Source organism: Gracilinanus agilis, chromosome 1, assembly GCF_016433145.1.
Source record: "Gracilinanus agilis isolate LMUSP501 chromosome 1, AgileGrace, whole genome shotgun sequence".
Classification (NCBI taxonomy): Eukaryota; Metazoa; Chordata; class Mammalia; order Didelphimorphia; family Didelphidae; genus Gracilinanus; species Gracilinanus agilis.
This window is the reverse complement of record NC_058130.1, coordinates 420,200,779-420,218,987: the sequence shown is the minus strand read 5'-3', so window position 1 is coordinate 420,218,987 and position 18,209 is coordinate 420,200,779. Positions and strand designations below refer to the sequence as shown.

General features: G+C 35.8%; 1 protein-coding gene across 1 annotated transcript in view; it reads left to right on the top strand.

Moving 5' to 3' along the window:
* KIAA1328 (KIAA1328 ortholog) overlaps positions 1-18,209 on the top strand; it is a 529,485-nt gene that overhangs the window by 359,784 nt on the left and 151,492 nt on the right. The window contains exons 8-9 of the mRNA XM_044664948.1: positions 804-1,471; positions 7,897-8,004. Of these exons, the coding sequence (XP_044520883.1) occupies positions 804-1,471; positions 7,897-8,004 (776 nt within the window). The remainder of the gene's footprint in view (positions 1-803; positions 1,472-7,896; positions 8,005-18,209) is intronic.

Genomic DNA, 18,209 nt, shown 5'->3' with positions numbered 1-18,209 from the left:
CCTAGGTGAGGAAGGATGCTCTGTGGTACACCTGAGGCTTTGATGTCCCTGACAGAAGATTCATAAAGAGAATGTCAGGAAAGTTCTCTTTGTAGTAGCTTCACAGGTTTAAATTGTGCAGCTACTTGTGTTCTGCCTGAATTTTATCAGAATGTAATCACTTGCTCACCTTAATTGAAAAATCACTTCTATTTATAGCTGAATTTAAACATGTTTTGTATTTAAATGATAGCTTTTGGTAAAGAACCATATTTTTATGGAAAGTGGCCATTTTTATCTGTGTTCTATAAAGATATCTTGAAAATTTCTCATCAAATTTCTAGCGTTAAGTAATATCCCACCCAGGGCAAGATGAAATAGTTTACATCAAATCTCTTGCTGTGTAATGGCCAATCTAAAGGTATTTATAGCAGGTGAATGGATTTCTTGGCTCTGTATTGAAAATTAAGCATTTTAAGACATTAATATTTAATGTTTTTTCCACTTTCTGACTTGATTTTACATAAGCTTAGATATTCACAATGCCAATGATACTGTTTATATTAAAGTTTCTGCCTGCAAAGTCTTGTCTTATTTTTATCATCATTGGTGAGAGATATGCTGAAAATGCATGTTGCTTTGTAATGGTTTTAGCCCTGTGGAGCATTTCTTCTCAGATAGATGAGTGCCATCATCATAAATCAGCAAACTGAGTCACAGCAGCTTTGATTGAGCAGATTGTCTCCTCACTTTCTGGAGGGTCATGGAGAAACGATTACTTTATTAGATCTTTAATTGAAAGATAATCTTTTATTTCCTTTCAGGTACCCATCAGGAAGAACTCTCCTGATTCTCCCCACCAGGAAGAGAATGATCCTTATAGGAACCTCACAAGTTCACAAAACTATCAAAACAAGAATGAATCTAAATTTGCAGGCCAGTGCTCAGCTCCAGAAACAAATCTGTGCTTTGAGAGTTATTCTCACAGGATAGCAGACCTTCAGCGTCCTCAGGATGGTCTGAATAGGGAACAAGTAGAGGCAAGAATGCGTAACCTCAAGTCTCCAGGAACAAGGTTAATGGGCTCAATTCTAACTGAGAGAACCCCACCAAATGGAATGAGAAATAAGGAATTTTCTCACCTCCAGTCTTATGCAAGTAGCCATTGCTGTGTTCACGGTCATCCTGAAAATGAAGAGCATGTTCATGGCAACCATCAGGCAAGAATGACTAGACACCATCCCAGGACACATCATCATGAATCATGCAGTTATTGTGGGTTTTCCTGGATACCATGTGAACCAGTGACATCAGAGCATGAGGAAATAGATGACAAAAAACCAATGTCAGGCGAGAGGAGGAAGCAGCTTCTCCTGCAGAAAGTGGAGTTGGAGATTGAAAAGGAGCGCTTGCAGCATCTGCTGACCCGTCAGGAAACACAACTTCTATTGAAACAGCAGCAGCTCTTCCAGTCCCGGCTGGATTACAGTCGGTGAGTCCTATTGTCAAAGTTATCCTTCTTGTTCTGTTCCTCTCACTAGTCCTTGTACAGTGAAGAATATGTGGCAGAATAAATCTGTTCCTGTAACAATTGTGTAGACAAGTAACTTCCTTGAGGTGCTGGCATTGCTGAACCTGCATGCTGACTGTTACTACTGAGTAAACTCCCCATCCTCTTTAAAAGATTTTAAAGGTTATCTTGCCTTCTTCGGTATTTGCTTAAATTAAGCAACTGTCTAGCAGCAAAGTATAACTATTGGTATACTAATACTGTATAAAACTTAGGAAATTGTGCTGGCAGAGAAGAGCCTTTGCAGTTTGAAGCCACAAAACGACACAATCCAATAAGCCATTAGTAAGTAGCTGCTTTGTTGAGAACACTGCCCTAGGGACTAGGGTAGATATAGTGTTTAAGCAAGACAGCCCCTACATTCAAGGAGTTTACAGTCTTAGTCTAGTTTTAGAGGATCAGATACCATTACAGAAAAGCTGTCATATGTAACATTCCATGAAAAGTTTATTAGAGAGTTACAAAAGAAAGTGTCGTGTAAGGTTTGATTGATAAAATTTTTAACAACTAGAAGAATCAAGAAAAGCTTTCTGGAGGAAATTTGACATTTAAGCTAGATTTTAAGAATGGGTAGGGATTTAACAGATGAAGAAAAGCCATACCAGACATAGAGAACAGTCTGAGCCAAGGCATGGAAATGGAAGTGTGGTAGATGATACAAAGTCAAACTTGTATAGTTTGAGTGGAACAGAGAATATCTTACATGGAGGAAAATAAGAATGATGATAATAAGTAGAAGCTTGTGATTCTGGAAGAATATTTACATTCAAGAAGAAATATAAACAAAGATACTATATAGATATATATGTCTGTCCTGCAGAATATTTTGTAAAAGCTATATATAAAGTCAAACTCATCCAATTGTATAACCTATTCATTCAGTGGAACTTGTCAGTATCTTCCACATTTAGATTCCACTTTGATTGTCACTGCCTATTTTAATAAATTGCCTGCCAAAGAATCCTGTTTGAAAATATTTTCTTACCTCTCGTATCCATTAAGGATATAACTTCCAATCCCTCTCTTAACCTTATTTAAGTCCACTTGAGATATCTATTTCATGTTCAGATGTACTTAAAAATAATGGTCAGGGGGGCAGCTGGGTTGCTCAGTGGATTGAGAGCCAGGCTTAAAGACAGGAGGTCCTAGGTTCAAATCTGTCCTCAGACACTTCCCAGCTGTGTGACCCTGGGCAAGTCACTTGACCACCATTGCCTACCCTTACCCTTACTTCTGCCTTGGAGCCAATACACAGTATTGACTACAAGACGGAAGGTAAGGATTTAAAAAAGAAAAGAAAAGAAAAGAAAAAAATAATGGTCAGTTACTCTGTCCATTTTCTTATGTATTAATTGTCCATACACTAATGGCTTTGACCCATTATTTTTAAGCTTCTTCTACAACTCAACCCCTTAAGTATTTGGCTTCCGAAATGTTACCTTTTTAAACCTAAATGTAATACTTTAAAATTTCCCTATTAAAGATGACCCTTGAGATCTTTTTTAGAGCATTACTCTATTACCCAGTGTATTAGTTATCCTTCACAACTTTGTGTCTACTGAAATTTGCTAAGCATACTGCCTTTGCTTGTCCCCAAATCATTTATAAAAAAAATTAAACAGCATGGAGCAAATCACAACTCCCTTTGGCACAGTATTAGAGCACTCCTTCCAAGCTACCACTGAATAGTTAATAACTACTCTTTGGATCTGACCATTCAGCCAGTTCAAATTCTACTCAATTGTACATTTATCTAGCCTATATCTTGCCAACTTTTTCCATGAGGATAACTTGATAGACTTTGTCAAAGATTTTGCTAAATCATAAATAAATAATATTACCAGCATTTTCCTGATTTTACTGTCTAAAAAGGAAATAGTTAATTTGACATTTCATCTTCTATATGAAATCATGTCTGTTCTTTATTATCACTACTTCCTTTTTTTAAAAAAGGATCAATAACCATCTTTTTAATAAGAAGTTTATATAAGTTTGTGTTTAATAATAAGTTCATTCCGTGATCATGTTAATAATCAACTCTTGAAAATTAACTTTTGTAACTATCATCCCTCATTATATTACATCTCTGGTTAAGGTCCTGCCATTCCTATATTTTAAACTGTAATCTAGACATCTAAATACTATCTTCAGATGCTGTCTTCTTAATCAGTTGCTCCCTTCTTAAATTATCTACCTTTCTCTTCTGTAGCCTTAGACTTCAATTTGATCACAGTGATCAAACCGCCTGTGGTATTCATTTTATTGGCTAGGACTTTATTGTTACTGACTGTTTTCTGAGTTTGCTACCTGCAGTGTCATCAGTCCCTGTATCAGTTACCAGGAGTTATGGCAATTTTTAGGTTTAACAAGTTTTGAGAGACTCTCCATATTGGATCAGGTTCATGCTCAGGAAAGATAGCAATCTCTCTCTATGTGACACATTAGCCAATGGCTTCCTTGGTACCTCTTACCAAGAAATTGACAACCACTGCTACTAGTTTTTTTTTTTCTCCCTCTTACCGTAGCTTTGTTTCATTTCTTGGAGCTTAAAAGTTGATTGATTTTTCTTTAGAGGGTCCAATTCCATCCCCTGTAAGAAATCTCATATCTGTTGTATAATTTTAAATGTTCAGAGGTCTTCTCTCTTTCCTTTTTTTTGGTCACATTCTTCTACCTTCAATCCTCCTGACACAATTATAAATTCCTTTATTTTTCTTCTGACTATTTATCTTATTTAATTTCTCTTTAAAGTGCTTCTTCCATTTCTTTCAAAGAATACGTCATTCTACCTAATAACTAATAAGCAGAGATATTCATTTATCCCTTTCACCTTCTCTCCCACAGAAAAATCAGCCTTGGTTTTGTACATTTATAGCTCTTTATAGATGGTAATAGAAACAGAGCATTGTCTACTCTCTTCAGGTCATTGAAACTTCCTTCAGGTCATTGCCACTGCCTTTCTTATTTGGTGACAGAAAAATCCTGTCTTCCTTAAAAGGCATCTAGGTGATGCAGTGGATAGAGCACTGGACCAAGAATCTGGGAACCCTGAATTCAAATTTGGTCTCAGACACTTATTAGAAATGTGACCTTGGGTGAATCATTTAACTTCTATCTGCTCCAGTTTCCTCATCTGTAAGATAGGTATAATAATAGTATCTAAGCTCTCTCAATTGTTTTTTTTAAAATTTTTATCTTTATTTTGTTACAGTAACAAATTTACACATAATTTTTCCAAAATTACATGATTCATGTTGTCTCCCTCCCCCTTTCCCTCACTTCTCACCTGGAGTTGACAAGCAATTCCAAGGGATTATACATTATCACTCAAAACCTATTTCCATATTATTCATTTTTGTAAGAAAGTAATATTATAAAACCAACCCCCCAAATCATATACTCAAACAAACATGTGACAAATCATATGTTTTCATTTGCATTTCTACTCCAGCAGTTCTTTCTCTGGAGATGGATAGCATTCCTTTTCATAAGTCCCTCAGAATTGTCCTGGATCATTGTATTGGTATTAATAGTAAAGGCTGTCACACTTGATCATTCCACAATGTTTCAGTTATTGTGTATAATGTTCTCCGAGTTTTGCTTACTTCATTCTTCATCAGTTCGTGTAGGCCCTTTCAATTCTCTCTGAAATCATCCTGTTCATCATTCCTTTCAGCACAATAGTATTCCATCACCATCATATACCACAATTTGTGCAGCCATTCCCCAATCAAGTGACATCCCCTCAGTTTCCAATTCTTTGCCAACACAAAAAGTGCAGCTATAAATATTTTTGTACTAACGGGTCTTTTCCAATTTCCTTTTATCTTTTTGGGATACAGACCTAGTAGTGGTATTACTAGATCAAAAGATGTGCATTCTTTTAAAGCCTTTGGGCATAATTCCAAATTGTTCTCCAGAAGGATTGAAACAATTCACAACTCTACCAGCAATGTATTAGTGTCCCAATTTTGCCACAACCCCTCCAACATTTAGTATTTTCCTTTACTGTCATGTTGGCCAATCTGCTAGATGTAAAGTGGTACCTCAGAGTTGTTTTGATTTGCATTTCTCTAGTCAAGAGGGCTTTAGACCATTTTTCCTTATGATTATTAATAGCTTTGATTTCTTCATCTGAAACTGCCTATTCATATCCTTTGACATTCATCAATTGGGGAATGATTTAGTTTCTTATAAACTTGACTTAGTTTTTTATATAGTTGAGAAATTAGACCTTTATCAGAGAAATTTGTTATAAAATGTTTTTCCCAATGTGTTGCTTTCCTTCTAATCTTGGTTGCATTGGTTTTGTTTGTACAAACCCTTTTTAATTTAATATAATCAAAATTATTCATTTTATATCTTGTAATGTTTTTTTCTCTTTTGTTTGGCCTTAAATCCTTCCTTTCTCCATAGATCTGACAGGTAAACTATTCTACATTCACTTAATTTACTTATAATATCACTCTTTATGTTTAAGTCATATACCCATTTTGAACTTACCTTGTATAGAGTGTGTTCCTCAGTAGATGTGAGAATCAGATGAAATATCTATAAAGCCCTTACCCATGTCTTATATATAGTGGGTGCTATAGAAATGTTATAATGATTATTGTCATTATTATAATTATTAACCCATGTTGTCAATTCATAGGATTAAAGGGATCATAGATTTAAGAATTAGAAGAGGCTTTAAAAATCATTTAACCTATTCTCCTTATTTTATTGGTGAGAAAAACAATACTAAGAATTTAAGAGTTTTCCCCAAGGCTGTAGGGGAATGAGTAGTGGAACCTGGATTAGAACCAGACCCTTTGCTTCCCAATCCAATTCTCCTTCCCCTAGAATATGTTCTTCTTGTAGATAAATCTTTTGGGGAAAAATGTGAAACAGTTTGTCATGAACAGAAGATGATATGTACACAAACTAGATCTCCATAGGTCATAGATATCCTTTATTTCTCATGCTTAATTAGGGTGCAGTCTCACTGATTTTGCTCAAATGTCAGGTTGCACAGTGGATAGAGGCCAGTATTCTAATCCTGTCTCAGGCACTTGTTAGTTGTGACTCTGGAAAAATCACTTGATCTGTTTGCCTCAGTCTCCTTATCTATATAAAATGGAAGTAATAGCAGCACCCACCTCACAGAATTGTTGTGAGGATCAAGTGAGTTGACACATATAAAATGCTTTGGGAACCATGAAATACTATATAAATGTTAGTTATTATTATTGTTGTTGACTGACCTACAAATAGCTTCCCATTTATGAAGTTTATGAATATTATGAGATTTCCAGTTTCATAAATGAAGAATTAGTATTTGTGGTGGGTGCTTGGGAGTTTGATAATAATGCAATGAAAATGCTTCCTTCCTAACACCAGGGACAAGTAAAAAAATAACTGCATCATTGAGTTACAGAGCGAGTAAAAATATGGATTTCCTTATTGGGCATTGGTACTTATGCGAGAGTAGTTGAGAACAGAAATTTCTAGGCTATAGGCCATCCTGGCACTTTGGCATCTAGAACTGGGCAGGGATAAGTCATGCAGTATCATGAGAATATGTCAATATGTGCCACCCAGAGGGAGCAGTTGCTGCAAGGCTCCTATTTATATAATCATTCCTACCTTTTCTCATCATGATCTTAGCCTATTTAGCTGCTTTTTATTAATAGTTAGCAAATTCCTGCCAAAGTTTTCAATATCAGTGAAATTTTCTCAGGGTTGTCTAGGAGAGGGCTGCAAGCATACAATTACTGGCCACTCCATACCTCTGCCTCATTACTTAACGTATTGATAGATCAGAGTTCAGATCTTGCCCAAGACATTTACTAATTGTGTGACCGTGGACAAGTTACTTGCCCTCTCTCAGCCTTAGTTTTTTATTTGTAAAACTAATGTAATAATAGCACCTTCATAGAATTGTTGTGAGGATCAAATGAAATAATATCTGTAAAGCATTTGGAAAACCTTAAAGTTCTATGTGAATGTTAGGCATTATTTATTATTGTCTATTTCTCTTCTTCCTTCTAAGGCACTTTTGATTCTTTCTTCCATATCGTTGCTAACCTAAGTCATAGCACTCTGTTTCTCTGAAGCTTGAGCTTCTAGACTAGACTTTATGTCCTTTGAGGTTATCCACAAGTTAGTTTTTCAAGGAGCTTCCCCCATATCTTTTTCTTTCATGTAAAGGTCAGCTTTGCCTCGTGTGTGTGTGTGTGTGTGTGTGTGTGTGTGTGTGTGTGTATGTAAATTGACAGAGATTAATTTCTTGTGACCAAAAATCAGAATGTAACCTTCTGAGGGTTTAGCATAGGTTTAGGAACTTACTGTATCCATCTTTTCAGGTTAAAAAGGCAGGCTGCATTTAATTCAAGAGACATTGCCATAGATGGAGAAGCACTCAGTAAAAAAGACCTGAATCTTTCAGTGAATGGAATTGGCACAGGACTGAGGTAATCCTGGGAGGATACAGAGATTTATCTCATTCATCAAGTACCTTTTTTTTGGCTGTTGTCCCAAATCATTGTTTTTATTTGTTTGTGTGTTCTTTTTCATTGTGAAAATCATAAACTGACATTGATTTATTTTTAAATCAACTCACTAATAGTCTGGAGTCTTTTTCCACTGTTCAGAAAGCTTCCCAATCCTATGTATTTTTAATTTGTGGAAAATGTCATACAAACACATCAAGTACTGTTTGAAAATCATTATTTTTCTCTTGGACTTCAAAAAGCTAAGAAGCTAAGACTACCTCTCTTATGGATCTATAGTCTTATAAATAGGAACCCATCACTAAATTCTCAAGAGGAAAGATTGTACAGTATTCCCTATGTGATGACTCTTTAGTGTGATTGTGGAGCCATTAATTATGAGAAACTCTTAAGAGGGGCACATTAACAGGAAGCCTTTTTCATGTCAGCTGATATAAACCCAGCTACTCTGGAGCAAGAATGTTTATAGTATTTAAAGCTGAGATCATTAAAAAAAGGAAATTAGTAAGTGATTTGAACATTTGAGTTATAGTTATCAAATATATATGCATATAAAAAGTTTGAGCATATAATCATTCATTTCTTTATGCACTTGACTTATCTGATATTATACAAATCGAATCTTAAACTTAGAGGCTGCTGCTATAAGTACTTTATTCTGATGTTTTATGAAGGGAAAAAAGTGACCCAACACTTGGCAAAAGAAGTTAGTATTGCATTCAGTTCCCAATAATAGTCCCTTTTTTTTTTAATTTCTGCTTCCCTTTTTCTATCAAGGAAAGAGGGACACAGGTTCAAGTTCAGAGTGTCTAGAAGTAGAGCTTAAAATGTGTTGACCTATGCCCTATACCTTTGATGGTAATAGCAACAATGGATACAGTCCTTAGTGGGTATACCTATTGTCTAAAGGGACTACTACTCTTTTATGCCTCAAGCAAGAAGTGATGTATGGTATGAGCACTGAGCCATGAGACAGCAGAGCCTTTAAAGCAGCAGACTTTTATTCTTTCATCTCCTCTTCTCCTTTGAAATTGACAACTTCACTTTTGCCAGATTGCCCATTTTTAGCTGCCCTGCTATAGCTAAATAGAATCTCCTTCTTTTCTTGCCTCTCAAGGCTTGATGACCCTTTCTTTGTTCTGGATAAACAAATAAGACCTTAGAGAACCCCATGCAAGTCTGCAACACATAGAATTGCCTAAAAATATTTAAGTGTATCTATTGAATATTTATACCCCCAACCCAAATAATGACTTTGGAAATCAGGTAAAATTATATACAGATTTCAAAAAGCACCAACGTATTAAGATGCAAGGTTGTTTTTATTTTACATGCCCTTGATAGACCATGATGCGTTTTCAAAGTTAATCTGCATCATTGTAGTTCAAGACACTCTGTCAGCTACTTCCAAAGTCTGGCAGAAAACCATTGGGAAGTGTGTTTCTCATCTTCTGTCTTCTTTTCACTAAGGTTACTCACTCAGTGCTGCTTAAATTATTTAATCTAATGTAAGTCTGGAAAAGGCAAAGGTGACAGGTCCATTTGTCTCTTTTATACAGTTGGCTATGGAAATGGTGTTGTCTTAGATATCCCAGAGAGAGCTAGAGATGAGACAAAGGGGAATACTGTATAGCCCTGAACAATCTGGCTCTTTTATTAAAGAACTTGGTGGAAGTGTTTAAATACCAAGTGATGGTGGTTTTGGAGAATATAAGCAAGAATTGTGTAAATGACCCTCTTTTTACCTTTCAAGCTGTTTGAGTTTGCCAGAGGAACTCCCAGGATGAAACTTAATTTTAAACTGAATTTTGTTTATCTGGAAATTTAAATTATCTTAGTATTAAAAAATATTCAATGTATTTAAAATATTAAACTTACTCAAGTGAGGCATTAAGAATTTGGAACTAAAATAAATGATATAATCAGGAACTGAAAACATATTTTTTTATAATTAACAGCTCATTTTGAGTTAATTATATACAATTACCAAAATCTAATTGCAATTTATTCTCTATTATCTGTGGGAAGAATCGCAGGCTAGGGAGCTTGCGTCACTGGCTTCCTGCATAAATGCTATAGAACGAGAACAAATACTACACAAGCCCTTAATGACAAACAGGAGCAAATAGAAGGGCACAGCTGGGCCAAACTATTGGAAGGTAATTGTTGTCTGAAATGAGGTAGTGACTTAAAAAACCAGAGGCAATTCTGTTAGGGCATCAGTTCTTTCCTTTTTTTAAATTTTCAGCTACCCAGAGATGCCCCTTTTTTACAAAAATTATAAGTTGTTTTCTTTGTTTTTACCCCCTGACAGTCTGCCCAATTTCAAGCCTTTAAAAAGGCTTAAAAGTGTTTTCAGAATCACTTATAAAACATTGGGTACAATATTTAGTCAGTCCTCCTTGCCTCCACATTTACATGTCCATTTACTTAACTTGTAGTCCATATAACATGATTGGCATTTCTGCCTTTGTAATGTAGGTACTATTCTTTTTATTGCTCCATTTCCCACACAGAAAGGTAAAGTCAAAATTCTTATTTCATTTTTTCTTTCTCTATTACCCACAGATATAACAAGCTGACAGACTGAAGGAACCATGAGAATTTTTTTGCCCTTTAGTGACTTTTAAAGCATTTCCTCCTCTGTTTCTTTCAAAATTTCCTTAGCATCTTGTCTAATTAACACCAGTTTGAGTCAACCTTGTTTCCTTCACAACCTGTTCAGTTCTTTAGAAACCTTTAATGAGATTATTAAATTGAATTGAAGCCTACCAGATATTAGTTCTGGTTTTGCTTTTGATAAAGAGTGGAAGAGAAATTCCTTACTCTTAGAGCAGATATATCTTGAATAGTAGAAACAAATTCTTACGGGCTGGATGTAGAGTAGCTTTTTCTACCTTTTATAACTGAATTACAATATAGAAAAGAGTGCAACCTAACATCTCCATGTTAAGTCTCCAATAGCTTCTTCAAGAATGGTTATTTTTAAAAATTAATGCCTAGAATCACTACACATATTTATTGCTTGTGGGATGGTAGGGTCACAAAAACCTTCTGTGGGACCTTTCTAGCACACATGCAACAAACAAAACATACCCATAACAGTATAAGCATAATTCCACCAATATAAGTCTATCAACTGGAATCTATTAAAGGCCTGCTGTGTGCCAGACACTAGGCTGAGTGCTAGGGACACAAAAAAGAAAAGGCAAAAAATAAAAATACCCAATTCCATCTCTTAAAGAACACTTATTCTAATAGGAGAGTCAATATGCAAACAGTATGTACAAACAAGATATGTACAAGTAGTCACTAGTGAAAACTTCTTGATTAGAGGATGAAATGCTTTGTGCAGCTAGGAAGGCTAGCATTGCTTGATGACAAGGTTCATGGAGGGGGGAAGTAAAGTAAAAGACTAGAAAGGTAGGAAGGGGGCTGGTTATGAAAGGCTCAAGAAGATTGCTGCTTAGAAGCAGTGAAAGTTGAGTACTCTGAAAACTCTTGCACACCAATCAAAAACAAAGTGCTTCGAGGGAGACAGATAACCATATCCAACAATAGGACAGAGCTGGAGGACACTCCTCCCCAATTCAACTAAAAGGTAAGTAGAGAAGGTTGAATTCTCAGGTTTAAGGAAAAGAAAGAAGGAAGGCCCTAGGACCCTTCCCCCACCTACTGTGCTGAGACTCAGGCAGTTGCTGGGATCTCAGGGTGACGGCTCCAGCCCAGAAGGGTTCCCTTGCTACCACAGCTACTTACTCAAGGCTCAGAGCTCTGACCACAGATGGCAGGAAGGCAGCTGGAGGAGAGGGGCAGAGAGGAGGGCAGCCTGGTCACAGCTTTTGGCCACCACACTCCATCTTGGGCCTCTGCCTCTGGAGGTTTTGGCCTCAGGGCACATCCAACTCTGCAGATCAGGTTGGCCAGGCTTAATCCTGTGCAAATAAGAAGCCTTCACAGGGCAGGGGAGCTCCATCTCCAACACCCTTCCCCCTACCTACTGCACTGGTAAGAATCCAGCTGACTTGAGATCCCAGGGCAAAGGCTGCAACCAAGACAGAGTACCTTGGTACCACTATGGGAAGCTCAGGGCTCTGACCGGGCAGCTGGTAGAGAGGTGGCTGGTGGAAGGGAAGAGAGGAGGACTGAGGGTAACTACCTTTAGACTCCACACCTTCACCTTCTGCTGGCACCTGGAGAAGATCTGGTCTCAGGGCTCAATACAACAAGTCAACTCCATTAGCCTAATCTAGTTAATCAGCAGAGCAGAGCAGAGAAGAAGCCCTTTCAGGACAGAATAGCCTAAACACACAGATCCAGCAAATAAACAGAAGAGCAAGATTTCAGCCAATGACTGGGGGGAGATGGAGAAGAAGAAGGAAAGAATATGAGTAAACAACAGAAAAAGAAATTACAATCGGCAGCTTCTATCCAGGTAATGAACAAAGGACAAATAGGAGGACCAAGGAACTCCAGTGAATTGGGCACAGGCTTTGGAAGAACTCAAAATACAATTCAAAAAACAATTAAGAGAGGCCATTAATAAGCAAAATAGGTCATCTGGAAATAGAGGCACATGAACTAAAACAAGAAAATAATGTTTTAAAAGCCAGAATTGATCAGCTTGAAAATGAGGCAAAGAAAGTGAAAGATTACCTACAGAAAGAAAAACAGATCAAAAGTAAAGGATGACCAAAAAGCCAGGGATGAAATTCACTTTAAAAATTAGAATCTAACAACTAGAAGCAAATGACTTTACAAGGCAGCAAGAGTCGATAAAACAAAATCAAAAGAATGAAAAAAATTGAGGAAAATATGAAACACCTCACTGATAAAACAATAGACCTGGAAAACAGATACTTAAGAGACAATTTAAAAATTATTGGACTTCTGGAAAATCATGACAAAAGAAAAAGTCTGGACATCATTCTACAGGAAATTACTCAAGAAAATGCCCTGAAATTCTTGAGAGGGTAAAATAGAGATTGAAAGAATCTAAAGATCATCTCTTGCATTAAATCCCCAATTGATAATGCCCAGAAATGTTATAGTCAAATTTAAGAACTACCAGACCAAGGTAAAAGATACTGCAAGCTGCTAAAAAGAAATCATTCAGATATCATGGAGCCAAAGTTAGGATAACATAGGACCTGGCTGCATTCAGACTGAAGGACTGGAAGGCATGAAATATGATATTCTGGAAAGCAAGGGAACTGGATCTACAGCCAAGAATCAACTACCCAGCAAAATTAACTATATTCTTGCAGTGGAAAGTATGACTATTTAATAAAATAGAAGACTTCCAAGCATTCCTAAAGAAAAGACCTGACTTAAACAGAAAATCTGATGCCCAAACACAGAACTCAAGAGAATCCCCGAAAGGTAATTAAGAAAGGGAAACAAACAAACAAATTCCTTTAAGGGACCCAATAAGATCAAATGATTTAAGGGCAGCTGGGTAGCTCAGTGGATTGAGAGTCAGGCCTAGAGACGGGAGGTCCTAGGTTCAAATCTGGCCTCAGACACTTCCCAGATGTGTGACCCTGGGCAAGTCACTTGACCCCCATTGCCCACCCTTACCACTCTTCCACCTAGGAGCCAATACATAGAAGTTAAGGGTTTAAAAAATTTAAAAAAAAAAAAGATCAAATGATTTATATTCCTATAAGAAAATGCTGGTAACTCTTAAAAACTGTTACTATCATCAGGGTAGCTAGAATAAGTATACTTAGAGGGTACAGTGAGTGACAAACTGTATAGGATGATATGAAAGACTCAACACAGGATTTTTGATTTGATCCTGGAGGCAATATGAATCCTTCCCTAGTGATTGAAAGAACACTTGTTCATAGAACAACAACCAAAAATAAAACTTGTACCCTTATAAAAGCAAGATATTTTATACAATAATAGAAAATGATTAAACTATGAGTTACTGAACTCTGGTACGCCTTTCCAGAGTTTACTTCTTCACTTAGACTGCTTGACAACAAGTCCTGGTCCTCCTTAAAATATCATTCTTTCCTATACCCAGTACACAAATTAACTAATTTTCTCCTGAACTCAGTCATTTCAGGTTATACAAGTTTGACCCAAAGATTTTAAATAAAGGGGACCTAGGGAATCCAATAATAATTGTTGTCTCAAGCTTGTGGTATTTGATTGTTTTTTAAAAAATCATAGTAGGAATCTACTAAAGTAAAAAAGTCTTCTGTCAGCCAGTAAATGTTTATTAAGCACTTACTATGTGTCCAGCATTATTCTAAGCCTGAAGAGACAAAGAAAGTCAAAACATAGTAGTCCTTGCTGTCAAGTCACAATCTAATGGGGCATCAACATGTAAATAGTTATGTACAAACAATTGGCAATATACAACAGATGGAAGGCAGTAAGATCAAGAGGGATTGGGAAACTCGTATGATAAGTGGGATTTTAGCTGGAATGCTGAAATTTGAAGGAAGTAAAGAGGTAAAAATGAGGAAGGAGAGCTTTTGAGAATAGGAGACAACCAGTAAAAATTCAGTCAGAAGTTCTTGGTCTTGTTCTAAGAACAAGATCACTTTCATTAACTGGAAGAATACTTGTTGTGTGGGTTTTGGGGGTATAATGTATAGGAAGTCTAGAAAGTTGGTGGACACCAGGTTATAAAGGTCCAGGGTATATCCTATTTGATCCTGGAGGTACACCAGGAGCCACTAAAGTTTATTGAGTGAGTGAGTATAGAATTTTCTTACTGTTAAATACTTTTTTAAATTTAAACATTTATTAATATTCATTTTTAACATGGTTACATGATTCATGCTCCTACTTTCCCCTTAACCCCCCGCATTCACCCCACCCATGGCCGATGCACATTTCCACTGGTTTTGTCATGTTTCCTTGATCAACACCTATTTCCAAATTGTTGGTAGTTGCATTGGTGTGGAAGTTTCGAGTCCACATCCCCTCCAACATTCATTACTCTCCCCTTCTTTCATTTTAGCCAATCTGCTAGGTGTGAGGTGGTACCTCAGAGTTGTTTTGATTTGCATTTCTCTAATTATTAGAGATTTAGAACACTTTCTCATGTGCTTATTGATACTTTTGATTTCTTTACCTGAAAATTGCCTATTCATGTCTCTTGCCCATTTATCAATTGGGGAATGGCTTGATTTTTTATACAATTGCTTTAACTCCTTGTATATTTGAGTAATTAGACCCCTGTCAGAGTTTTTCGTTATAAAGATTTTTCCCAATTTGTTGTTTCCCTTCTGATTTTGACTACATTGTTTTTGTTTGTACAAAAGCTTTTTAGTTTAATATAATCCAAACCATTTAATTTACATTTTGTAATTTTCTCTAACTCTTGCTTGGTTTTAAAGTCTTTCCTTTCCCAGAGATCTGACAAGTATACTATTCTGTGTTCACTTAACTTATTTAGAGTTTCCCTCTTTATATTCAAGTCATTCACCCATTCTGAATTTATCTTGGTGTAGGGTGTGAGATGTTGATCTAGACTTAGTCTCTCCCATATTGTTTTCCAAATTTCCCAGCAGTTTTTGTCAAATAGTGGATTCATGTCCCAAAAGTTGGGCTCTTTGGGTTTATCATACACTGTCTTGCTGATGTCATTTACCCCAAGTCATTCCACTGATCCTCCCTTCTATCTCTTAGCCAGTACCATATTATTTTGATGACTGCTGCTTTATAGTATAGTTTAATATCTGGTACTGCTAGGCCCCCTTCCTTCACATTTTTTTTCATTATTTCCCTTGATATTCTTGATCTTTTGTTATTCCAAATGAAATTTGTTATAGTTTTTTCTAATTCAGTAAAGAAGTTTTTTGGTAGCTTGATAGGTATGGCGTTAAATAGGTAAATTAATTTGGGTAGAATTGTCATTTTTATTATGTTAGCTTGACCTACCCATGAGCAATCAATGGCTTTCCAATTGTTTAGATCCAGTTTTATTTGTTTGGAAAGTGTTTTGTAGTTGTTTTCATATAATTGCTGTGTTTGTTTTAGTAGATAGATTCCTAAGTATTTTATATTGTCTAGGGTGATTTTAAATGGTGTTTCTCTTTCTACTTCTTGCTGCTCTAGTGTGTTGGAAATGTATAGAAATGCTGATGATTTATGTGCATTTATTTTGTATCCTGCAACTTTGCTAAAGTTGTTGATTATTTCTACAGGCTTCTTAGTTGATTCTCTAGGATTTTTTAAGTATACTATCATATCATCTGCAAAGAGTGATAGCTTAGTCTCCTCATTGCCTATTTTGATACCTTCAATTTCTTTTTCTTCTCTAATTGCAACTGCTAGTGTTTCTAGTTCTATGTTGAATAATAAAGGTGATAGTGGGCATCCTTGTTTTACTCCTGATCTTATTGGGAAGGCTTCTAATTTATCCCCATTGCATATGATGTTTGTTGATGGTTTTAGGTATATACTGCTTATTATTTTTAGGAAAGGTCCTTCTATTCCTATACTTTTCAATGTTTTCAATAGGAATGGATGCTGTATTTTGTCAAAGGCTTTTTCAGCATCTATTGAGATGATCATGTGATTTTTGTTTGTAAGACTGTTGATATGGTCAATTATGTGGATGGTTTTCCTAATGTTCAACCATCCTTGCATTCCTGGTATAAATCCCACCTGATCATGGTGAATGATCTTCTTAATTACTTGCTGGAGTCTCTTTGCTAGTATACTATTTAAGATTTTTGCATCTATGTTCATTAGGAAGATTGATTTGTAGTTTTCTTTCTCTGTTTTTGATCTCCCTGGCTTTGGAATCAGTATCATATTTGTGTCATAATAGGAATTTGGTAGGACTCCTTCTTTGCTTATCAAATCAAATAATTTGTATAGTATTGGGATTAGTTGCTCTTTGAATGTCTGATAGAATTTACTTGTGAATCCATCAGGCCCTGGCAATTTTTTGTTAGGGAGTTCTTTGATGGCTTGATCAATTTCTTTTTCTGATATGGGATTATTTAGGTATTCTATTTCTTCTGCTGTTAATCTAGGCAATTTATATTTTTGTAAATATTCATCCATATCTCCTAAATTGTTATATTTATTGCCATATAATTGGGCAAAATAGTTTTTAATGATTGCCTTAATTTCCTCTTTCATTAGAGGTGAGGTCTCCCTTTTCATCTTTGATACTGTCAATTTGGTTTTCTTCTTTCCTTTTTTTTATTAGATTGACCAGTACTTTGTCTATTTTATCTGTTTTTTTCAAAGTACCAGCTTCTAGTCTTATTTATTAATTCAATAGTTCGTTTACTTTCGATTTTATTAATTTCTCCCTTGATTTTTAGTATTTCTAATTTAGTTTTCATCTGGGGATTTTTAATTTGCTCACTTTCTAATTTTTTGAGTTCCATGCCCAATTCATTAATCTCTGCCCTCCTTAATTTGTTAATATATGCACTCAAGGATATAAATTTCCCCCTGAGTATTGCCTTGGCCGCATCCCACAGAGTTTGGTAGGATGTCTCATCATTGTCATTTTCTTCAATGAAATTATTGATTGTTTCTATGATTCCTTCTTTGACAAATTGGTTTTGGAGAATCATATTATTTAATTTCCAATTAGTTTTTGATTTTCCTGTCCAGGTGCCCTTACTAATTATTATTTTTATTGCATTATGATCTGAGAAGGTTACATTTATTATTTTTGCTCTTTTGCATTTGTTTGCAATGATTCTATGCCTTATAACATAGTCAATCTTTGTGAATGTGCCATGTGCAGCTGAAAAGAAGGTGTATTCCTTTTTGTCCCTATTTATTTTTCTCCACATATCAATTAAATCTAATTTTTCTAGGACTTCATTCACCTCTCTTACCTCTTTCTTACTTATTTTTCGGTTTGATTTATCTAGATCTGAAAGAGGAATATTTAGATCTCCCACTATTATGGTTTTACTATCTATTTCCTTCTTGAGCTCTGCCAGTTTCTCCTTTATGAATTTGGATGCTATGCCACTTGGTGCATATATATTGAGCAGTGTTATTTCCTCATTGTTTATACTACCTTTAAACAGGATGTAATGACCTTCCCTGTCTTTTTTAATCATATCTATTTTTACTTTGGCTTTGTCAGAAATCATAATAGCCACTCCTGCCTTCTTTTTCTCATTTGATGCCCAAAAGATTTTGCTCAAACCCTGAACCTTAAA